At 40.3% G+C, this 24,937-nt stretch overlaps 1 protein-coding gene across 1 annotated transcript in view; it reads left to right on the top strand.

Annotated features, from left to right (window-relative positions):
• Positions 1 to 54: 54 nt before the first annotated feature.
• Positions 55 to 24,937, top strand: part of eva1aa (eva-1 homolog A, regulator of programmed cell death a) — a 75,762-nt gene continuing 50,879 nt past the window's right edge. The window contains exons 1-3 of the mRNA XM_075459495.1: positions 55 to 322; positions 21,872 to 22,095; positions 23,414 to 23,537. Of these exons, the coding sequence (XP_075315610.1) occupies positions 214 to 322; positions 21,872 to 22,095; positions 23,414 to 23,537 (457 nt within the window). The 5' untranslated portion in view covers positions 55 to 213. The remainder of the gene's footprint in view (positions 323 to 21,871; positions 22,096 to 23,413; positions 23,538 to 24,937) is intronic.

The following is a 24,937-nucleotide window of genomic DNA, read 5'->3' as shown; positions in this document are numbered from 1 at the left end:
CAACGCGACGCGCAGTTGGAAAAGCCCACGGAGAGCTGTACACGGCTCCAACCCACAGGGACCTGAATGCCAGTCTCAGAGCGGTGCGGTGGGAGGATGAGAGAAAGCTAGCGACATGGGACCGCACATCTCCTGAATCCGAAACTCGATGCTGCGTTTTCTGCTGGACTTTCTAATGATTCGGAGAAAATCTAGATCTTTGAGGCCTCAAGGATGTTCTTCTCACATGGGACTATCTCAGCCGTCAGTTTTGCGCTCCTGTTGGGAATAACGTGTCTGACCGTCCTCTGCGATCTAACTAAGGGGTCTTCAGACTTTTCAGGTAAGGGATTTATGGGTTGTTTTGTTTTTGTTGTGTGTGTGTATGTTATAAAAAAGTAATCCGGGGTTGTTTTCGAGGCTTTTAAAAAAAGATGACCAACTATTTTACTGCGTTTTTGCACTTGGGCTTCATCCCATTTCAAACTTGAAATGTAGCTTTTTGCGCTTTAGGGAACGATGAATGGTAGCCGAAAACCTGGATGAAACACCGCGAATGGTTCATGCTGTTTAGTCTGTTGAGCACAACTCTCACAACTGTGATTTAAGCGTTTGCGTCGCATCAAGCTCTCCTCTAAGGGCGACCCGTGCCTCTGGCATGCTGCAGCATGCAGACTGAAATGTTTGCCTCGTAAACTAACTGGGACCCAACTTGAACACGCGAAAAAAAAAAAACAAAAAAAAAACATGTTGTCCTTATCTTTTGGCCTACTTTGACACAGTTTATGAGGAATGACCCACATGAGCCACTTCAAACAACAGGTTCTTCTGCACTTAAGCCGTCAGCATATAGGGTGGGTTTGAGTTGGTTTATCAGCACACCGGCATAGACGAGCCATATAAGATGATGCAGTTGAGATAGATGTAAAAATGTGGTTAATGTGCTACTGGATGGGAGCTGTCGTCTAGAGCAAGTGCAGCTCTTTGATGCAGATTTTGGACTCAAGGAAAAAAAAAAAGGCTGTCTGCTGAGATAGTTGTATTATTTTCTGTGCTTTATTTGGGCTGCCATTATTTGGAAAGGTCAGTGCCTGGGACCTGAGTGTTACAGGAGGTTAGGTAACAGGCTGGGGTTTTATGTCCACTACAAATAGTCAGCGTACAGTACTACTAAACCAAGTTGATCTGTGTTGCATCAGTCTGTTGAGCTCTGCTGAGCCCAAGACAAGCCTGTGTTTTGTTTACGGTGCTATAAAACAGGAAGGGAGCTTTGTGTCTGTGTTAATTGGCCTCTAATGGGTCTAATGGTTGGAAACGGCAGACTAACATTATGGTGAAAGGTGCTAAAGAGCAGATGTATGTAACCTGTCCCCTGTGTATGATTCTGTGTGCATATGTCCTTGATGCTGCCTAATGAGCTGCTAAAGACCGTGGTCTAATGAAGGCTGTTTAACCTTCGCAGCTGTAATTGCCACGTGTGTATGAGTGGGTGTTTTTGTCGCAAATAGTTCAACTGAGTAGCTTACATGGTGGTTAATTAAGCAACACGGAAAACTGTTAAGACCAGATGATTCCAGATTGGACCAGGCTTACACACGATTATGCAAAATGATACATTTGTCAAGAGTTTGGTTGAATTCTCAACTCTGGTGTTGTTCCGAAATGTCAGAATACTTTGCACCAGGGGAAAAGGGATGGCACAGTGCGTGGCCCTCATGTCTGTTCAGGCCCTTTTGGTTGTTTCCATCCTTGATATGATTTTGTTTGCGCGCTTGGGGCTCTGCATGCTTTTACAGAGATTCTGACCAAGTATCCTAATGAAATGACTTAAATAAGACGGAGTCTACCGCTGAATTCCTTAGAGACAAAGACATCCTTCAGTCTTGACATTCTTGACCAGCTGGAGTCTCCCGGGAGACTGCGAGGAGCTCTTTGATTGACAGGTGGTGCCAGCCTGCAGGGTGACAGAAGTGGTGGGTTTAGATCTAACATCTGTCAGTCCGATTACACACAATCTGCTCACATCAGTGAACCTCATTACTGAGGTGAAATAACCTGCTGGAGTCGGCTGTTGCTTTCCAAGAGGTGCTAATGGCAGTTAGAGTTACTTTCATTTCATCACGTTGTTCGACTATGTCTGTGTACATTCGCACCTTTTGTCATAGGCAGTTTAACATTTCATCAAAGCCTTTGAACTTACTGAAATGTAAGAAACTACATGTTAGTGGATCATTTAAGTCTGCCTCTGCTCCGTTATCATCTTCTATTACAGTATACAGCCGCCTGCATGGATAATTAGAGGTGCAGAGTGAGCTGCACAGCTCTTTAGAACCCCTATGCTAACAGGCGTACTAGCTTATTAATGCTTTGTCTTACAAGCTATTGACTTAGTTGATTCGATTCCCATAGCTTATTTGTGTACTCTATACAAACAGTACAACGCAACACAACTGATATCCTCTAATTATGGGAGAAGAAACAACCATCCTCCTGTTGGCAGAAATGTTTTCAATGCCTTGTGAGAATCACATGATCAATGTGCTTTTCTTTCTCCTACTGGATGCCATTATCAGATTACACAGATCAGATTGTCAACAAGTAGTTGTAAAGGAAAGTGATGTGATGTGAGAAAAACAAAAAAAGGTCCAAACAATAACAGGAACTGGCTTTTGCTGCAGCTGTACTTCTGGACTGAGTCACCTTTTACATGCAAGCGAACAATACTCTGGCACATTTTTTTGTTTCCTTTAACTGCAGAATGTTTTAGAGGCCCTTCATTGTTGATCAGATGTTACCAGACAAACCTCGATGTTGCCAAAGGGTTACAGTGAGGACACTTTCGTTCTGTTTCTCCGCCATAAAACCCTGCAGGCAAAAACCCTATTTAATCCCAGTCAATGGGATGAGAGGCTGTTTAGGGGCCAAGGGGTCAACTGAGGTCAACCCATAGTAACTGGGAGTGTGTGGTTAGGGGGAGTCATCATCCATCTTTCTCTTTGTTCCCTGCTGTCAACCTTCATCTCACATGTTTTTCACAGATTAGAAAAGGTAAAGGGAAGGTCTACACAACACCATTTTGTTTTTCTGTCATGAATTTTGATTCAGTTTGAAAGAGTAAGAAGTACGGTGACGTTTGGAGAACTTCACACAAGACTTGTCAGTTGCAATAATTCAGATTTTGACTTGAATTGAATTGAACTTTTATATTTCAGTACATTTGTTGACTTTGTTCACTGTTTTGATGCACACATCTGAACATTTTAAACAACTTTAACGTGGCTATAGAGAAGTGTTTTTCCATTAACCTATCTTGAGTCCAAAATGTAAGGCAAAATAATGATAACACCTTCAATGTATAGACTTTTAGATGCAATTCTGTATGCAGTCATGAACGTAATACACACATGCTTTCAAACAGAATTAAACACGTTAACAAATGTGTACTATCGTCATTTGGCCCAATAGTTCCTTTTATTTAGTCAAAACATAAAATAACGTGGCGGTTGGTGGCGTAGTGGGTTGAGCGGCCGCCCCATGTACAGAGGCTGCGGTCCTTGCTGCAGCCGGCCCCGGTTCGACTCCCGCACTGGACGGCCCTTTGCTGCATGTCTTCCCCATCTCTCTGCCCCCTGCTTCCTGTCTCTCTCTCCAACTGTCTATCCATTAAAGGCATAAAAAGCCTAAAAAAAATAAAAATAAAAAAAAACATAAAATAACGTGACTGGAAGAATTTCTTTTTTTTATGTCCCTGCAGACTTAATGAACTCCAAAAAACACAGAATCAGTTTTAGACATTGTCAAAAGATGCCTGTGCATAATTGTACAAGGCAGCAAGGGGTTTGTGAAATGCATTTTCACTACACTCCAAGGAGGTGCAGGGCTTGAGTGCGCAGAAGTCAGGACATGATGCGAAAAGCTCACTGTGGAAACTGCAACGTTTTGTTCACAGCACATCGTGAAAGACAAATGAGGCTGCCAGCATAACCTTAACGTTGACTGCTTATGTTGATTTCTGTATCACATTGATGTGGACGTATCTGCAATATCCACAAAAGAGTGGGAAACAAACGAACATGGAAGGAGAAAAAACACTAAAGCAGCAACCGCAATCAGAACAGACACAGAAAAATACATCCTCTTCTTACCTGCGGACTGACTTTGATATTTTCTTGACTAAAGTTAGCTCAAAATCCAATCTGTCTGATGTTGGCATCGGCATTCTTTAGTGCAGCCTCTCTAAAAAAATGAGTTTTCTTTCCAACAAGCAAGAAATCAATATATTTCTCTTTTTCTGATTTGTAAATAACTGATTTGTATGATTGTCAAAACAACTGCTGCTCAATCTTCTGTTGTTTGAGTCTTTTGAGACTTTTCTCCACTAAATTGACCAAAAGCAATTATACAGTGACAATGGACTAATGCTCCTAGTCAATCAAATGCCAGTTTGTTACTTTTACTTTCATCAAGTTATAACAGTTTATCTTTGAGTTTGGTCTGCCATGAAGAATAGACAAGAAATATACCTACAGCCCCTTTCAGGCATGCACTGTTTTCCATTAATCTGACGGCAGCTGAAAGAGTGCTTTTCAGCATCATGTGCCAATATTTCCACATCACTTTCAGCATTTCACGCCTGAATTGCCCGCAGCCATATTAACAGACAGGCACTCAAAGTATCACGGAGCCTCTGAGAGGAATCTGACAGTCATGTTATTAATGAATAATGAAAAAAAAAATCTGTTGAAAAGTTCCTATTCCATGAGTTTCTTCATCATTCATGCACTAATTTATGTAGTAAAATAAAGCGCTTTTCAGTGAGAATCCACTAAGAGTTCTTTATAAGACATGCAGTTCATCCTGTTCAATCAGATAAAAACATCATATTTTCAGCTTATTACATCCACTGCTGGTACGTTTCACTCATATGTTTAAAGAAAAATTCAACTATAAGGACTTTTTCATGTGCTGTAGCTGAAAAAAATAAATTGGACCTATGTCTGAATGACTGAAGGTCCCTGCTTTAACAGACTCCTTGAGTACGTAGTGTTACATGTCTTATGCCTGAAGGGGGCTGTTGCCCTGTAATCTATGTGTCAACAGCTTGTTTGCGGAGTTCAAACCATTTTCTGTGATTGATAAGCTGAAGTGCTTATTTATTGCCAAGTGCTCTAAATTGCATTAAACTGCATGCACAAATCCACCTCCTCTGTTACCCCATGGGTAAGTACTGGATTAGGCTACTCCTAACACTGCCTACCCCCACACACATACACACCCCTCCATCTATAAATGAGCACCGCTAACACCCCTTAAATCTTAATCTACTTTGATTTTTGAGTAGCCGTGGGTAGCATACTGAGCCCCGTGCTCTCCTCTCTTAGCCCCTTACCTTCCCCCTCTCACACACTCGTCATCACACCTCCCTCCTTTCCCCACCACCGCTGCTTCTCCTCCTCCCCGCCCTTTTGCTGCCTCTACTCCTCCCTAGGGCTTGCCTGATCACTGTTTCTGTGTCTGCATGTGTGCCAGGTGAGCTCTGTCTAAACAAATCCTGCCTCCCACTTGTTTTGTCTACTGCGGTAAAGGCAGGCGGCTAGGCAGACTGCGAGGGCCTGGCATAAGGCTGCTTTTCTTTCAAATTGAAAAGGGGGTGCTTCTCTCTAAAGAATGGTTTCTGTGAACGCCTCTCCCAAAGGAGTGAACGCATGCATATCACAACTACATGGTTCCTACTCAAATCTTTTCTAGATTTCATCTTTTTAATCCAACTTAATGTTCAGAGCAGACAGATTGCAAAAGGAAATAGCTGGATTTATGACATTTTATCTTCTTTAAATGTTGTTCTGAATCCGCTTATGGAATCCAAATCGTTTCAAATCCCCTCAGGCTTTGTTTTCATAACATCGATTTCAGCAACAAAAGTTGTAGATGAATTAACATTGTACAGGACTCTGATTCAAAAGGAAATAGAAATAGCTGTAAATAGATCAACAAGTAAAAAAAAAAAAAAGTGGTTACCTAGAACCACACATACTGAGACAAATGCTTCAGGGTATTGACTTGCTAAGAATGAACATCTAATGTTTTATTGGTTGATTTATTGATGCATTTCAACTGTATCTTACTGTATTTCATAATAATGTAAGCTGCTATTAGAATTCTTTGCATATGATTGCTGTTAATTCTGCCATTAACCAATCACAGTTGATAACTATAATTCATGCACAGTATTTTCTGTTAATCTGCCCCTGACACATAACCATAGCCAACTCACACCTGTTTGGTTGCTGTAGTCTGAAGCTGTGTGTCCGAAAAGTTCCAGCTTTCTAGTAATGAGGTTTATGGATGTCGTACAGTCATACTGAGTTGTTGTTCTGTGTGTGTTTGATCCATTGTATGTACTGCATAGACTCTCAGGTTGGGTTTTATTTCCCTTCATGTTAGATTCACAAGGCTCTGAAACCAGTAGTGCTTTGTGTTGCTGGAATCATGAAAATGTAATTAAATTGTACAGTTAGATTACTTGTTACTACTCAAAACAGTGGCTTTACATTGAAATGTTTCCTTGTAATGGGCTACTCTTATAATTGCTATTGGGTTTTGTATTGTTTTAGTTTTATTTGGTAGCAATTTATAGAAAATAAAAGCAAAAGTAACAGAGTTTATCACAGGCAGGTGGATGCTGGACATAATGTAAATCCATATGTGGAAATATATTGTTGAAATAATCTTTCTAGACAGTAAAGTTTTGTTTAAAGTGAAATTCTTTATGTTGCTAAGCAGCCGTGTTCCTAAAAGATTGGAACCAACAAGACGTGGGTTTTGGAAAGTAAAGAGCCTTTTGGTGCAGAGAGCTCATGGATGTAATAGATAACTTCTGCCCCTGTAGGGCACAGTGTGTGGGTGTGTGCATGTAATTTAAGGTGGAAGTCTGGCCTGGCACAGTATGACAGTGATGAAAGATGTGTAAGTCTGCCCCCAGGATACAATAAGCACATAAACAAACACCCACATAAAGCAGAGTTTGACATCATGCTGGGGAACAACAAAGTGGTGTTAGTGATGAGAGATGAGTGTTTATAACAGGAAGCAGTGCTATTTTACATGTTTGACATGAATAAATAAAATGATCCACCATTGCAGTGCAATGAGCAGAGGAAGCTTCCTTTGCAAAATTATTCAAAACTGAATGGTTGACTTTTTCTTCTGAAAGCAATTTCTTTTTTTAATAAAAGATGTGTTCTTCAACACAGCCTGAACCATCTTAGACAAGTTAAGTTTTCTTGTAATTTCTTTAAGCAGTCTTCAGGAATAGTTCTCCAGACATTTGAAGGACATTACAAAGCTCTTCTTTGGCTGTTGGCTGCCTTTTGTTCATGTTCCCAAACTGCTTCAATAATGATGAGGTCTGGGTTCTGGGCAGGATTCATCACTACATAAGACATGTTGCCACTGATTTTCAGTCCAGTGCTTGTGTCACTTGGCATACCTCAGTCTTCTCTCCTTGTTTAACTTCCCTATGCTGCTTTTTTCCCTCTTTCTTAAGGACATTACTTTCAGATGCTGTTCATCTGCTGTAGATTTTTTGTAGGCCTTCTTCTTTTGTCCTCTACTTGTATAGTTTCCTCAAATACACTCACATCAAGCCAAGATATGCTAACTTTATGGCTAATAGCTCTTTGGGAATCATGTTGTTGGTACAAAATTTCTATTCAATAACTGTCAAACTGTGTTATTTTTGGTATTTTCCAAATGACAACAGATTATGTGTGTTTGTAATAGGGTACTAGTAACAAATTTGTTATTTTATGAAGTCTGTTATATCTGTTATGTGTAGACACAACACTGGTTCATCCCTTGAGATAGGTGTCTTTTTTTATGTTTGGATGATTCATACGTCTGTTAAGTCGCTTACCAAACAAAAAACACCATAACTTATTGAAAATAGTCATAGTTATAAGGACTGGACTAAAAATAAGTGAAAAAGCTGCAAATGTCCTTAGAAAAACTTTGAAAGACCTTCAGAAAGCCTGGAGAGCTATTGCTCAAGACCATTTAAAAAAGTTTACAAGGAAGTCTGGCTGCTTGGATGCAGCCCATAAAGAAATGAGGAGTGGATGAAGACTTTTGTACAGTGACATGACATGATTTATATGAAAGGTGTTCACAGCAGCCTTAAAGACAAGCTTTATGTTAAGTTATGGCAAGCCATATTATGTACCAGTCAAAAGCAGTTTGTGTCTCATTGCCAACATTACTTGACTGAAGTACTTATTGCTAAATTATTTAGCTGATGTTATGATATTATTACCCATAAATTATTTGGGTATGTTATAAATGTCATGGTCACACCCAAAGACTGCCACACAGCACTTATTATAAAGCAAGCTCATTTTTTTTTATCAGTAAAGTTTTTGTTTTAAGGTATTTCTGTCTTACAATATGTATCTATAAAGGACAGGTTGTGTGTTGGCCAACTGAGCTTTTGACGGAGGAGATGCAATAAGAAAGTTTTTTTTATTCATACCAATAAAAAAATAGCAAACCAATTGGTTTAATACAGAAAGGATTCACTCTGTGTGCTACAGTAAAGTTAGGTATGGAAGTAACTATAGAAAAGTGTTATCTTAGTGCCATCCATCCATTTTCTATACCCTCAGGTGGGGTTGAAGTCTACCTCAGCTGCCATTGGGTGAGAGGTGGGGTACATCCTGGACAAGTCGCCAGTCCATCACAGGGCATCTTAGCGCCAGAAGATGATAATTGTGTGTTTTGACATGATTTTGATGATTACTTGTATTACATGAAATATTGATTAAAGATTCATGTATTCACATTTTTTATTTTAAGCAATCAGCACAGTTAGTTTCATAGTAAAGTATAGTATTGGTCACGTTAATGTCCAGCTTTCTGCTATAAATCTGACAAGTACCCCTCTCTAGTTTCTTGAGACTGGTTGAAAACAAGCAAAGCAACTCGACATTGAATGGCTTTGATGACACCATTAAACATCAGCAGAGGAGGAGCACATAAAAGATGGACAGAAACAGTGATGATGATGTCACATTTGTGTTTGTGTCATTCCCCTCTTTTCATCTGGTTTAATTGAAAGTTCCATTCAAAATGACCATGGTCAGCTCAAATAATCAAGATAAATGAATGAATTAATAGAATTATTCATATCTAACTTGTTTGGATTGGCTCTCATGGACTCTGGTGCATGTGTTTGTTTAGCTCGGTTTATCTTGACTGTTCTAAGAGCAGTCAGCTAAGCTCTGGTGTTGACTGAACACCTGGTATAAGAACATTTAAATGTTATATTGTGTTTGTGACCGTCTCTGAGGCGTGAGTGCCCGCACAATTGCAATGACCCAATCATATTGCACTTGTGTATTATAGCCTGTTCCTATACTAGTTGTTTATTGTTTCTAACATAATGAATAATAATAAAAAATAATGCTTGTAGATTTTTCTTTCTTCAGAGTTTTGAATTCAGACACCTCTTTGCTGAATCACAAGCACCAAGCGGGTTAGTGTCTCAGCAAAATGTTATACTGAAATGGACTGTTATTAGTGTGTTGACTGTCTCTATGCTTACACTAGCAGATGTAAAGAGACAAACAAAGCACTATAATTCGAGTGAGAGTACTGTAGGTGTAACGTTTTCAAACCATGTCTGTCTCAGGCTGATTTCGGGGTGAAACTTCAAAATGAAACCTAGGCTCTATCTTAAATTACTAACGAAGGCTGAGAAGGAGGTCTAACTATCAACTGAGATGCACTGGATGCAAAATCAAGGCTTATTATCAGCAGAAAAGTGCTCAAAAAGTTAGCCCTTAATGTGATAATCATTATTTTGCACAGATTTCTTTCAATACGTAAAACCACCCAAATCGCCAAGTCAGATGTTGGGCTGGATGGTTTTTTAGTAATGACTGTTATTTAGCAGAGAAGAGGGAGTCTAATTCCTAAACCTTTTACCTGCAAAGATGTATATACACACATTGCAGGTGTGTGTTTGCACTTGCCCTCTCTTGCATGAGGGGGAGTTAGAAGCCCCAAAGAAAACACAAGGAAACATGTGAAGTAGATTCTCAAGCGGCATTGCTGCCTGCAGCTGCAATAAGAAACTCGGCTGTTTCTGTTTAGGAAACAATTGGGCGATTAATAAAGAATGCAGTCTCATATGTCATATTTTGACCACAAACTTCATCCGTCTTCATTCTGTAAGCAGAAGGCATAATCAGAAAAATTGTGGCGTCTGTTGTTGCGAGTACAGAAGGCTGCAGCAGTCAGTTTAAGGATGAAACTGAGCTGTAAATAAACAGAAATGAGTGTTGAGGTGGAGACTGGCGGTCGGGTGATAGGCTCATGTGCAGCCTACTTATGTGCTGGCTGTTGAATTAAACTCTAGGCAGGCCCCGTGACATGCACACATGCACATGCAAAAACTGGCGCACACACCTTTTTCTGCTGCTTGGAGAATGTCAACCATGCTTTGATGCCCCTCCTCCCTCCCTCCCTCCTTTCTGTCTTTCACTTTGTTTCCCGGGAGCTGATTTATGTTTGGTTTAAGAGTCGACATGTCCGCCTTGATCTGGCTTCCTTTTCAAATTTTTCTCCATCCCTTGATCCTTTACACCCTCTTCATGCCCTCTGTCTTTGCTATAGGAGAGTGAAAAACATTTTGAATACTATTGGTTTTTATGGTTTGATTAAACCCCTTGAGGCAAACAGAGACAGCAAGAGAGATGGAGAGGTAGAGAGGTGGGGCATAGAAGGGCCAGTCTGAACAAGGAGGCATTGTGTAGCCCCCCAACTGTGTCAGACTGACAGTCTGCATTACAGCACGCTACAGCAGCCCGCTCCCCAAAGCACTGCTAATCAGTTGCTTACTGGTCCCTCTGGCCAGCCCAGGTAAAGAGGAAGGGAGCAAATGAGAGGAGGAAACAGATTTCTCCCTTGTTTTTCCCTTTTTAAGCGAAATTGATTTGTGCAGAACAAACCCAAATTTGATTTGCTCTCCTTTTAGCGCAGCCAAGTCCCAGCAGCAGATGTGTAATATGTTTGTTTGCCCACATGTTCAGAATGTTGAAGTGCTACAATCCACGGTTAGAAATCGTGAGATGTTGACGTATTCCTAGGTTGTTGTTTTGTTGTTTTTGGGCAGCCTCCGCGTTACATGATGGGAATCACAGGCAATGAACAGTAAAATGTGCATGTTTTTCTAAATGTTTTCTAACAACTAAACCCAGCCATCTCAGTTCAAACTGAAATCATGTGTTTTCTCTGACATGATAATTGTTAATATGATTATAATAATAATTATATCTGGGAAACACTTGTTAGTCATGAACTGTTTAATAAGTGCTGGCTCAGACCGGAAACATCTGGTGAGTCACGTCAAAAGTGTTTCCATGCCCCCTAATATGCAAAAAGTGCATAAAGTCTTTCAAACAGAGAAAAAACACCTCATGCAAGCTTAGGAGCCTTTTTGTGCATTCGTGAAATTGGACACAGCAATGGAAACATGGATCATATTTTCAACACATTTGGGGTTTAGATTGTTTATAGTTGCTAGTAAAAGGTTGCTTGTGATATTGAGCTATGCAAATGCAGGTTTGCAAAATGATCGGAAATCTGTGCAGGGTTCTGGCATTTGATCTTGATCTGAGCTAATGATATGGCTGTATAATATTCACTCCTTGTATGCTAATCATACATGAGATGTACGAGCAGCATTTTATTTCATAGCACAGATGAAAAACTTCAAGCTAAAACTTCAAGCTCCATGGTGCAGACTGCTTTTCACTCTCTCATCTCCTCAGGAGTTGCTCTTTTTGTTTGTTTTCACAGAACAGCCCCCGAGATAAGCTTGTTAATTCCCCAAAAAGCTCAGTGTCACAGTGCCCAACCACCCCTGTGGCTCTTTTTTTTTTTTTTTAAAGGAATTATTTATCTTTTTTCGCCACACATGCCTGAACCTTGCTAGAAACATGATGTCTTGCTGTTGACGCGATAAAGCAGATTCTCAATGGGAGGAGGGGTTTGTGGGTATTTGACAAAAACAGAGATGGGCAGAAAGTGATGGAGTAATTTGGAGGCTAATGGATCACAGCAATGCTGCAGAGCCAGACGCTAATAACAGCAGTTTTTTGCAAAACAGTTAGATAATTTGATTTCTGGGAAAATAAATACATAGTTTAATTTCTGCATTGACTGTGTTGCATAACTAGTCATGATAGTACATTTGATTTTCCAAAATATTAACCAAATTTTAGAATATCAGAATATATAGCGTGGACAGATTTACTTTCAAAATCTGGTTCTTTTGAATAATTTTTTATTCCTGAGTGCAACAACAGCTTTTTTATTAATTCATAATTTTCTAAATCAATTGAACCATTAACCGTAACACCAGCCAGTGTGGCAGTTAAATTATCCGGAAGACTGCTGATTTTCTACATCAAGGAACTCTTAATGTAAGGTAAATGCTTTATAGGATCTATCAAAAGAAAGCTTCAGTCTACAGAAAAATGCACTGAACATTTTAGTGATCTTTTTGATCAGACCAAAAGACCACCTGTAAAGTTCTCTCAAAGGGCAGAACCAATCAGGTTTCACTACTTAAACATTGACTACAAATAGTTACAAGTGTGTCAGCTGCACATACACAGAAAAAAATAGTGACTGGAAATCATATTGTATGATAGCCTTTTTATCAAAAGCTCACTTTTCTAGATGTCAGGCTGGAAGTGCTGTATCCTGTCATCACTTAAAGCTACAGGCAGCTTTTATTAAAATGTAAATGAGTGATTTTTTCTGAAACTCTCACCAAAGCCTTGCAATTTTACCTGAGAAATAACATATGCCAGTCAAAAGTGATTTGTAAGAATATAGCACGCCTGAATGAAAAAACTTTTGCCAGTAAGAGCTGTTAAAGGGGAACTCCGGGGCATTTGAAGCGTGTTTCCATTGCTAGGGGTTGTCAAATACTGATAGTAGGACACAGAGAGGTGCGTATCTGCGCTCCCTGTGTGGAGATCGCTCTGTCCGCACAGCATGTCATGCGAGGCTAATACGTGGTGGCTAAGGGGCAAGCGCTAACCCTTCCACGTAAAACAACAACTTGCACACTGCAGAAACGTCACACCACTTTATAACCCATCCGACAATAAAGTCACAAGCCTTACCATCAAAACCATATGCATGGTTCTCACATTACTGGCATGGGGACGTTACAAAACAACTTTATAAACAGCATGTAACTCACCGGCTGGTTGTAGGCTCGCGCATGTGAAAGCCCAAAAGAGTCGATGGAGAATAATCCCATATACAAAACAATTATATTCTCTAGAAAAACTGCGTTCAAGTATTTAAAACATTACAACAATATTACTGGGCATGTATTGTTGTAATGTTTTAAATACTTGAACGCAGTTTTTCTAGAGAATATAATTGTTTTGTATATGGGATTATTCTCCATCGACTCTTTTGGGCTTTCACATGCGCGAGCCTACAACCAGCCGGTGAGTTACATGCTGTTTATAAAGTTGTTTTGTAACGTCCCCATGCCAGTAATGTGAGAACCATGCATATGGTTTTGATGGTAAGGCTTGTGACTTTATTGTCGGATGGGTTATAAAGTGGTGTGACGTTTCTGCAGTGTGCAAGTTGTTGTTTTACGTGGAAGGGTTAGCGCTTGCCCCTTAGCCACCACGTATTAGCCTCGCATGACATGCTGTGCGGACAGCACACAGGGAGCGCAGATACGCACCTCTCTGTGTCCTACTATCACTATTTGACAACCCCTAGCAATGGAAACACGCTTCAAATGCCCCGGAGTTCCCCTTTAAAGAGTGCAACAGTCAAGTAGCCCCCTCTCCCTGCCAATCTTCCCCATCTGTCAAGCTCAAAATCTTCAGTATTCTTATGTTTATGTTTTGCTTTAGAAAATATTTTCTATGAGCACAACCGATTCTGCACGACCATCAATCAGAGATTTTTATTTTTAACCATATCGACACAAATGATCCAAAAAAAAGAAAAAACATTCAGTGACACGTTGAAACTTTTTGTCAGCTTCACATTACATATTTACGCTATGATTTGTCCCATATTCACGAAATGTTACGTATGTTATTACAAAGAAATATTTATATTTGATATGTAACACAGACGGTTTAAAAAGAAAACATACTAAAAGTCACAGGTCCACACTCCGATTTATCACAGCTTAGTATCCTTTTCTGATGCTGACTGAAGTCTTTTCTTCTTGTGTGCAATTTTGGTGATCCTGATGAACAAAGGTTACATTTGTCAGAAGTGGGTTGTCCCACGACAGCTGTAGTAACTTTGTAACGTTGTGCCCGACACTAAACGGTCATAAAGTGACGGACATTCATTTCCAGCCTCGGGTAGACGAGTGGCTCTTGTTGCTCTGTGGTGTGGTCAGCTTTGGCTCCGTGCACGCATGTGAGAAAGATGTAATTTTATGGTTCCTTTACAGCCCTGGACAATGCAGTTTTTAGGAGTAGTCTAAGAGTCTGTCAACTCATAGCTCAGGACAACATTAGGAATGTTTTCAGTCGTAAGTCTGTGAAGTAGGCCCTGAGAAATGAACATTTCCTTTCTTCGTCTTCTCCCAGTTTTTCAGTATGCAAGTCAAAAGATTGATATTAAACATATGAATTTACATTTCTTAACACTATAAAGTGACTGTGGTGTGTTTTAAGGTGAATATTTATGAATTGGTACAAATGTAAGTAGTCACAATAAAATGTTGTGTTAGCGATCTAATACAAATAGATCTGGTTATTTTTGTTATGTATAAGAAAATGGCCATTTTAAAAGCCTTCACATGCTATGATGTTTTTTCTAGAAAAGGATTTTAGGTGAATATGTGAATAGGCTTCATGAATTTGCTGATTGTTGAATCTTGTTGATTTCTTGTTTTAACATCCAGTGAAAAAGAAAAATACATACATTTTTTTTTAAGAGTAATTGTTCTAAAATTCAGGCTATGAATGAGATATAGGCAAACTTTTCTGTTATACTCATTCAGAATATAAGCACGAGTAAAATGTGAAAGTTTGGTGTATGTAAGTGGTAGTGAACTGGAGATTTCTGCCCCAGAATATAAAACAATTTGGACATTTCTCTTATTTGTAATGGAAGCAAAAAAAATCTTTGTTAAGTTCATGAAGTAAATGAATAAATAAAATGTTCTTTAATGTTCTGCCTTAAATATGTATTTCCCTTTAAACCTTATAGGAAGTCAGAACAAAGGTCTGTTATGTAGAAAATTTTACATTTTGTCAGCGTTGTGTTTTTGGAACAGTTGTAATGCTGCTGTGGCTCTAAGGGTTAAATTCATTCAGTTGTGGTGCAGCTCATTGAAGAAGACTACATCTGTCGTTCCGAGTCTGCGACAATTAAAGCTTACGAACTGATGCATCTGTGTGGTGTCTGGTTAGTGATGGGCAGTCTGGCTGCCACCCAGCTCTCCCAAGCCATAAAAAGTGACCATTAAAATGACATATGTGTCCTCCTCTGGCTCTCACTCTCAATCTCTGCGTGTCTTTCTCTGTGTCACGTGCCGTGTCTGTGGGCGTCTGGACATGCACACAAACCTAATCAGCAAGGGTGTTCCCGGAACCTCTGTGGCCCTCGCTCTTTCACCCTTCAACCCTATATCTCATCCAAACCAGTGATAAGAAAGACACATGCTCAGAAACTTGGAGAAAAAGTGTCCTCTCCTTTAGTGCCCTATGGCCCTCAGGGGTCATCAGGAAAGGCACGTGCTTACAGAGGTCGTGGGAGGGCTTGGATGGGACCAGTGTTTGGGTTTGGGGACTCCCCAGGGGAATCTTAGTGGCCGCTGTCAAACTGTGAGGAACGTTTCTAAGCCAGCAGATGTTTTATATCCATTCATCCCCTCAGGATAAGTTTGAACAACAGGCCGACAGGTGGACACCCTCTCATTGTCTGCAGGGGACACTTAATGTGGATAACCTGAAAATTGAAGCTTTGCCTTGTGCTAAGATGACCAAGTTTTACTTTGAGTGTCAGTTTAAGCTTCTGCTTTAGTTTCCTTTTAAATGACCACTTAGTAGAGGTTTGTTTCCTTCACTGTGTGCATTTGGGAACAAGAAAGAGGAGTTATTGTGTTCATGTGTCTCTCCACAGCACTCCTTGTTCACAATGAATGTCCCTCCTGATACGTGTCTGACTTAGCATGTGACATTCCTCCAGTTTACTCTTTGATCCTTTGATCTTCTTCTCTCGCTTTCTTTTATTTTATTTTCAACTAAAGGTGCTTTTTTTCTGATTTTCTCTAAAATTTGCTACCCGTACACATACTGGCATGCTCACAGACCTTTTTAGCATGAAGCTGCTTTGCTTTGTACAGTCACTACCGGATGTTTTTTATTATGTCATCCTTTTCAGACCTCCGGGCCATAAAAACACACAGCCCATTATAAGCTGGGAGACTGCTGCTCTTCCTTTCATACAACATGAAATAAATAAATGAGCTGTGTTCAGGACAGCAGGGGACAGAGGGGGATCTAGAGTGTGTTATACAAGTCCAGCAGGTTGAGGTTTGTGCACTTCTGCATGACCCTGTTGGTTTATGTGAGTGTTTGTGGTTGCATGTGTGTATTGAAATAGGGAGGGGAAAGGATTGTGCAATGAGAGTGTTTGTGTTTGTGTCTCCGGCTTTAATGACTTCAGCTGCTCAGGCTCTTTGCAGTCACTTTAAGGTGGGGGGGCATGTTTTAGCAACTCTTCAGTTCAAGTTAAGGCTACCAATGCCTGAGGATATTGATACATCTCATGTGGCATACACTTGATGTGATTTTAAAAAAAGGATAAACATGGCAGCACGCAGTCCTCCGGTTCTTCCAACCCACAGGATTTCAGTGTGTCAGTGAACCAAATCTGAAGTGTGTTTCTGCCTGCTCTTGTTGATAACAGGCTATAAAAAGAGGAGTAAATGCAGAGCTAGCTGTGCACACCTGTATGACTTGTGTGCAAAGGTTTTTGCCACCTTTGGGGGTCCACGGTGCTGGGTCTGAATAACAAGTTAATTTTACCCCATGATAGCTTAAAGAAACACACAGAAACGGGTCCATGGGTGTCAAGATGAATTATGTCTTAATGTTTTCAGTAATCGCCAGAACCATCACCTTTTTTTCCATTTCTCTGTTTACTCTGTCATGTCTCACCCATTTGCTGTCATATGATTGCTTTTAAGTTTAATTTGCTGGAATTTGAATTCAACCAAATGAGAGTAATACTCCTCAGCTCACACATCCTACCTATGTATTTATTAGCTGTGTCATATTGTATGTCATATGAATGTTATCATATATTACGCACTGTGGAACATTTGATTTACAAGTTTGTTCCCCCATTTGAAAGCATAGCTATACTCCCATTACAGTGCATCAAATAGTTGTGAAAAACCTGCACTGTTTCACTCACCACGCACTTCAGATTAAAAGAACTTTGAATGAACTGCCCAGTTATTGTACCTTAGAGGTAGAAAATGTTAGACTTATTTAGCAAATAGCAGACTATCTCTGTGCTCTTTCTTTGCCCCATAGTGTGATTAGCAAGAAAGTAGGCTAATCCAAGACATGATTATAATAGCAAGACTAATGTATTGTACGCAGAGGAATGCAATGTATTTTAGGAATGCATTTTTTTGTCTCAAATCTGAATGGCTTAACAGTAAGGACTGTACTTGGCATGAACACAGCAGTTACTCGTCCTTTCCTTCGACATCATGTTGCTGTATGTCCTCCTTTGTGACGTCAGTGCAGACTTTTGTTCATTTTCAAAAGTATTTAAAAAAATATTCAAAAGTAGGCCTATTGAATATTTTTGAGGTCCAGCTCATGTCACCATATCTCATCAACCTGTGTCATTGAGCTTTCATAATAGAATGATCCACCTCGGGTCTAAAGAGTTGCATGCAGTTTTGACCACATTTGATTTACAGCCAGAGGTTGTTTTATCTAAAAGTCATGCCCTGCTGCAGGCCTTTGTACTGCTTCAGTGGTTTTAGAGGAAAGTAATTACTACAAGGCCTAAAGCCACCAGCTCTGGCCTTTAGCCCTCTGCTGCCACATCCTGTAAGCAATGGCTTTTCTTTTTTTTTTTAAAAAGATCTGCCTTCGTCTCTCCACCTACAGATGTTTTCTTTTTCTATATCAACCACTTTCCTTCTCCATCATGCACCATATTCTTAGCCCCCCCCCCCCCCCCTCCTTCTCCTGAGCGTTGCCAGAGTGTGGCCTGTGTCTTTGAGTGAAACCTCAATTCTTTCCAGAAATTACCACTTAAAGGGAATTCCTTCTCCTGCTGCAGGCCTGCAGCTCTGCGTCTTTGAACATTTGATGGTTTGATGGCTATAATTTGCTTGAAATAACACCAATAAAGTTATGAAGCTGTAAATGCCTAAATACCTAATGTGCCTAGATGAAACGTAATAAAGCCTTTTAATTTTGTAGTACTCAAAAAATCTGGGCCTTTGACTACATCTACATGATATTACTGTTAAAAACAACTGCATCTTAATTATGTCTAAACTACAATGTAAACAGGCACTTGTGTGGCATTAAGCTGAGCTGTAATCTTATAATATTCTACAATATTATACAGTCTGGACCAATGCAATAGGCTTTTCAAACATTACTTTGCAAGCACATAAAACAGAGTTAACGGAGTAATCAGCTGAGTAGGAGGCTGCACTAAGCCTTCACTGTAATAACATGTCAGTTATACTTCAAGCTGCGGTGCATTGTTCATTCTAAAGGCCTGACCAATTGGAAGAGGCGGCATCTTTTTAAAAGAGAAGAGAGCCTTGAGCATGAATAACACACAGACTCTCCACCTGAGCTGGCTGTATAGTCAAACCCCTCTCGTTTCTCCGCCCTCATTTCATAAGTGCAATACTCATTATGAGCAGACACTGAACACCACAGCTTAGTGGACCATGAGAAGAATTAGTCAGAGCTGACCTGAAAGCAGAGACAGGTAAGACTGCAGCAGAGGCTCCGAATTGGAGAGGAGCACTTTTCAATGAATGTACATGTCATGAAAACATGCTTTTAAGCATATTTACCCCCTCCGTTTGTAAAATGGTGTCGATATATAATATGCATTGTAATCAATCATTGATTCCAAGAAGGAAACCTTTCACATTGGCCTCTGTGTTGTTGACACAACACAGTGGCTCGTCACTAATCTCCATCATAATCTCCTCCCTTGCTGTGTCAAACCTAAGTGTTATCACATGACCACAAATGAGGAGCTAATAATCACCAGGGCCACTGATTTTTCCAGCATTACGATTTTTGGCCTTTATCCCTGGCCAACAGGAGTAGTTACATCACATGACAAGATCCCATCTGTGTTGGACCATAAATACAGACAGCAGGTGCAGTTGTCTATGTCTGTGTTTATAACAGATCCCTCTGCTGCTTGTGCAGAGATTAAAAATGGACGTTACAATACAATTTGTGACAAGAGTGAGCTGTTTGTACAAGAATAGCATCTCAACTGCAACCTCCTGTCTTTTAATGATCGAACAAACAAACCAGCAGACAAAATAGTGCAGTGCTTTTGTTAAAGGAAAGGGCAGAGAGCTAGTTACAGAAGGAGTTTGGCCCCACATGAAAAGAAACGAGGAGGAAAAGGGAGGAAGAGAGAGACGCCTGGGTGTTCCTCAGCATTGTTCAGCCTTCTGCCTTTGAGGGACACCTGTCATTGGCTGGGCGGTCTACGCAGGTGCCTTAATGCTGCCTGATTTGTTGGCCTTGAAAGGAGGCCTCAGTCAACAGGTAACGTGAAGGGAACAATAGCGATGATCCTGAAGAAGAGAGGAGGGTGGGATGGTGGCAAAGAAGAAATAGATTCTTTAGAAAGCACCTGAGGGTTTGTGTGAGATAATCTGTTTGCTTTTTCTGCACAGCCCCCCCTTTAAAAGGGTGGAGTAAGGAGTGTCAGACTGTTTGTGGTGTTAAACTTGTTGCACAACGACAGCTCTATGAAGAAAGGGGCACATTCTCTCATCTATCTTGAGTCCTCTCGGTTTCTCCCACGTTCTAACCTCAAACAAACAGGTCCTGATGCCCAGACAAACGTTTGATCTCTCATGGTACTGGGGCTTTGCCAATACCATCTTTGGATTATGTGATACTGTTACACCATCACCACACACTCTGTTTTCAAGAGCCAAACAGTCTTGTCTCGACCACATTGTTGGTGCTGACGTTTTGAATGTACGTGTATGTGTGGTCCCACTGCCAGGGGGAATGCCAAGTTCCCTCTGACCCTTTGTGGAATGCGGCAGGCAAAGCAGATAGGGGTGTGTGCTAGCGGAATATTACTAGTCAAGCACACACAATTAAAATAATCCTAATTGCAATAATATTGTGACAATGCAACATCTAAGCCATGCAAAAGTTGCTCAACATACCCTCTAAGTTGTACACGGACACAATTTCATTGATGGACTTTTGTCATTTTGAATACTTCCCAACATTAGCAGATTTGCATCAAATAGATAAATACAGGCAAAAAAATCCAGCTATAATAGAAATGTTGGCATATATTTAATACCCATAGATGTGAGCCATAGCAAAAGTGGGCACTGTGGTTTGGTTCTGGTTTGCCTTACGGTGATATGGTTGGTGGTATTCAAATGACTTCTAAATAAAGTTGGACTGTATGTACACCTGTTCGCTGATCCACAGGTGGACCTGTAGTGGGAGAAATGTTGGTTTAATAACCATTTCTATTTAGAGAGGCTGACCTTTCCAAAGCCTGAGAATGTCCCTCGTTTACGTCCTCTTTTAAACTGTGGCCATGGTGATAAGGGGACAATGTGTGTGTTTTGTGTGTGCTAACGCGTGTGTCAGGGAGCACTGTTTCTGTGTTATTTCCTCTTTCCGAACAAACGTTAACCAAATAAGGGTAATTGAATCCCAGTGTGTCCGCTTTGTAAGTTTGTGTGAGCTTGTGTGTATTGACTTTTCAGTAAATGTGTTTGCAAAGCACTTACTATAGAAGGAAGCTTGAGCTCACTTTGGACGTTTTCAGTTGTAGAGAAGTCGTTGTATGATGTATTCTGGCACATGATATAATAAAGTTCTTTGGTATGAGAAACCTTCTAATTTTGGATATATTCTGAACATAAAAATCCTAGCAAACTGTGGAAGCTTAGACTTGAAGCAGTGTATCTCCTCTGTGGCAGTTGGCTCGTAAGTGAGCCAGAAAAGTTCAGCAAGACATTTTATGACAGTGGCCAAGGGATCAGTTTGCTCCTTTATCTAGGTTTCATTCTCTCAGACTGGAATGTTAATGGTGTCTTTGTGATGGGTTCAGTTCTCCTGAGTGACTGACGGGCCGAGGAGCAGCTCTCTAAAACATTCTTAATAGGACAATCGAGTTAGTGAAAAGATGGCTCTTCTTTATTTGTTAATGACAGCTTTTTCTTTTTAGTTTGAAACACTGCACTGTGTGAAAAGAAAGCTCAGTCCATGAAATGCTTCATACAATGTTTCTATTCATTCTTAAAGCCATCAGTTTGAGTGATGCAAGTAAATGTGGTTGAGAACCTGCAAATAAGACAGTAAAATAAGCTGGGTCTGAGGAGTAGCACAGTAAAAGATACTCACTGTGCTCATTAACTTTTCATAGTTTTATATTTGGGGTTAGTTAGAATAGGTTTACTTTTATTGTTCAAACACGCATCAATTTTCTCATACTACATATTGTTTCAGCACCTGTTGTCATTCTCTGTTTGAAAAGCTCCGTTTTAGTTCTTGTCTGTAATGTAGTGTGCATTCAGTGACACTTTTACTTTCTTGTTGTGTCATAGGGTACCTGTCCAAAGTGTTGAGGAACTACTCTGAGCAGGCCTGTGACGGAGACTTCCTGTCTGTTCGCTGTCCGCCACGCACCACCATCACCGTCCAATCAGCTTTCTACGGAAGTAGAGGTGCCTCTGATCCCCAGCAGTGCCCTTATACCTACCAGGCCCTTCTAAGTTCTTATCACACTCAGGAGGATGCTCAGTATTGTTCTGTGTCCACTGCACTACAGGTAAATAACCAAGCTCTAATATTCCTTTCACAATAGCAATCATTATTTGTCTAGAATCAGGTTTAGTTTTCCCAAGCCTTTCAGATTTTATGCCAGATGTATTCCAGACCGGAATCTCTTCCCACTTTTGGCATTCTCCCTCTAGTCCACACAAACAAACCTCTCTGTCTGAGCTGCAAATCTTCCAGGAAGAATTTGTCCTGTAAAATGGTTTAGTTGTCCAGTATATAAGGTTTGGATTGTATAATGCTTTGTGAGGATGTTTTCCAGCAAATTCCTATCTCTAAAGAAGAAACAGGTTTGTATGCCCCTATGACACAATGCAATTTCATGGGATTTTTTCCGTAACATCTACTAAACTGGGACGTGGCCCGACTAGAAGATCCTTTTTGTAGCACCAACTCAAAGACTTCCTGTTGAGCATTCACTCAGTTGTTAGGTTTATTCTTAGTCCCTCTGCCTTTTAGAGTCAAACACCCTCTATTTCTCTAATAGACAGGATAGCCATGAATACAGTAACAGAGGGTGCATTGTATTGAAGCGAGAGGCTAACTGACTGCTGTACCACCCGTATGAATGCAAGCCTTAAGAATCCCACCATGCCACCTGTTCATGACTTTAGGTTTATTGGGTCAGCAACATGTTTCATTAAAAATGTTCAGTTTATAGAAATACCACCTGGAGAAAAGAATTACTTTCCTTTTCTACTGATGATTTTCTTTTATCATTATCCAGTTATTTCTATTTATTTTTATTTTTATAGTTATATGTTACATTTTGTTGTTGGTTCGGTATTTTGGGGGACTTTCTTTAACAATAAGGAATTTGATATCTCCAGACTTATTCTTCAAGTTTGCACACATCATTAAACTCACTCACAGTGAGAATATTCATAATTCTTTGGGGGGGAAATTCACAAATTATATCTTATACATTCCCCCAGCGGTACTTCTTGACCTGCTGTAACTAAACCATATAATTTAAAGTGGAATTCTGGGAAGGCTCTGAAGAGAATCCCACCAGTCATTCCTCCAGCAACTAGGATTTCACTCTGGGATAATGTTGTGTGGGAATGTTCTCACCTGGGTTACAGCAAGCTAAAAGATGATGAAACTAGAGAAGCAAAGCAACGCCAGGAAATAAGAAGAGTGGAGCTTTCCAGACTTTTTACTTACCTTGGCTTCCCATGGATATAAGCAGTCTGTTTGAAGTGGTTTAAGGTTTGCAGGCTGCTGGTCTCACCATCGTTGGGTTATTGTTCTCCCACTAAACCCGCCTTTGGTCTTCTCCCACTCTGTGTGACTCTTTCCTTCTTTAGAAAATGCTGGATGAGTGCCAAGACAGAAGGAGCTGTCAAATCCTTGTCAACAGCCGCGTGTTTGGGACGGACCAGTGTCCTGGCAGCAGTAAATACCTCCTTGTCTGGTACAAATGCAGACCTAGTAAGTCCCTCGTCACCCCCTGACTGTGCTTAGACTATTCTTCCTATTTTCTCACACTTTGTTGCATTTGGTCAGAAATGCACAAAGGTGGGATTTGTTCATTCACACCAAGGGAAAATCTTGCCAGATTTATTGTTGGGACTGCAGATTATGTTGCTAGCTTGACCGAAATGAGCTCATATGTGGATTTATACCTCTTCCTGTAGGTGCCAGTCTAACGCTGTTATCCATGCCAACACTACAATAGCAACAGCTACCAGTTTGTTTTGCCTGCAGTGTTGATGTCAACAACTGAGTATAAGAGAGCCCTTACACATGAGCAGGGGTAATTAGTGTTTTTGGTATCAGAATGTGTAACAGTTAATGAACTCAAAAGCTACAATACACTTGGAACATAACAATAAGCTACGGTATGTGAGTAGTTTTGTCAGTCATACAACTTTTCTTTAAGCTCCTCATTAAATTAAAGGAGATACTTGATGTCATTTTTTCACAATTTCTCAATTTGTCAAAGTCTTCATGAAATGTGTCTGACATTGCTTTGGTCAAAATACCTCAGAAAGACCATAAACAGCTCCTTTTTTTTTGATAATGAATTCACACCTGGGTTCACATTTACCAGTTTTAGGGTGTAGACTATAGAGTAACCCTCTCACTCCACTCTACACCTCTTCTCTGCAGGGTTGGCCTCTTTTAAGATTGATAGCTCTTAACAAACATTAAAGCAGTTATTACCGTCTGAAAAAGTTGACATTAAATAGCTCACACTAGCACCCCCTGAAAACCCAGCTCAGACTACCACACACCAAACTGAGAAATACTAGATTAGCAATTTTATTTCCACATTTATTGTTCAGCCATGAAGAGTTACTACAGATTCCTCTCTTAGGAACAGTATCGTTACAAGTCATCTGTTGAACTGGTCCAGGTTAATAAAACGCCATGACATGGCACATCATGGCCAGCTGCTCCATAAACTCTGGACTTCACTGTCTGTCTATTCCTCTTTTCAGAGACTAACATTAAAGGGATAGTTCGCCTCTTTTGACATGAAGCTGTATGACATCCCATACTAGCAATATCGTTTATGAACATTTTCTTACCCCCTACTGCGTACTGTGAGCCGAGTTCCGTGATATGAAGGGAGAGAAAATAGCGCCAAGTGATTGTGAGGTCTGACTTTTTCCTGGAGAACGATTTTGTGATGCAAATGTATTACCCTTTTGAATGCATGTTGTTTTGAGAAGCAAAACGCTTTATTTTTGTAACCGCAGCCAACTAGCCAGACTACTTTCGTCAACGCCAACGCAGTAGGGGGTAAGAAAATGTTCATAAATGATATTGCTAGTATGGGATGTCATACAGCTTCCTGTCAAAAGAGGCGAACTATCCCTTTAAGA

The sequence above is a fragment of the Odontesthes bonariensis genome, chromosome 24, assembly GCF_027942865.1.
Source record: "Odontesthes bonariensis isolate fOdoBon6 chromosome 24, fOdoBon6.hap1, whole genome shotgun sequence".
Classification (NCBI taxonomy): Eukaryota; Metazoa; Chordata; class Actinopteri; order Atheriniformes; family Atherinopsidae; genus Odontesthes; species Odontesthes bonariensis.
Note: the sequence above shows the minus strand (reverse complement) of the source record. Positions and strands in the feature narration are given on the sequence as shown.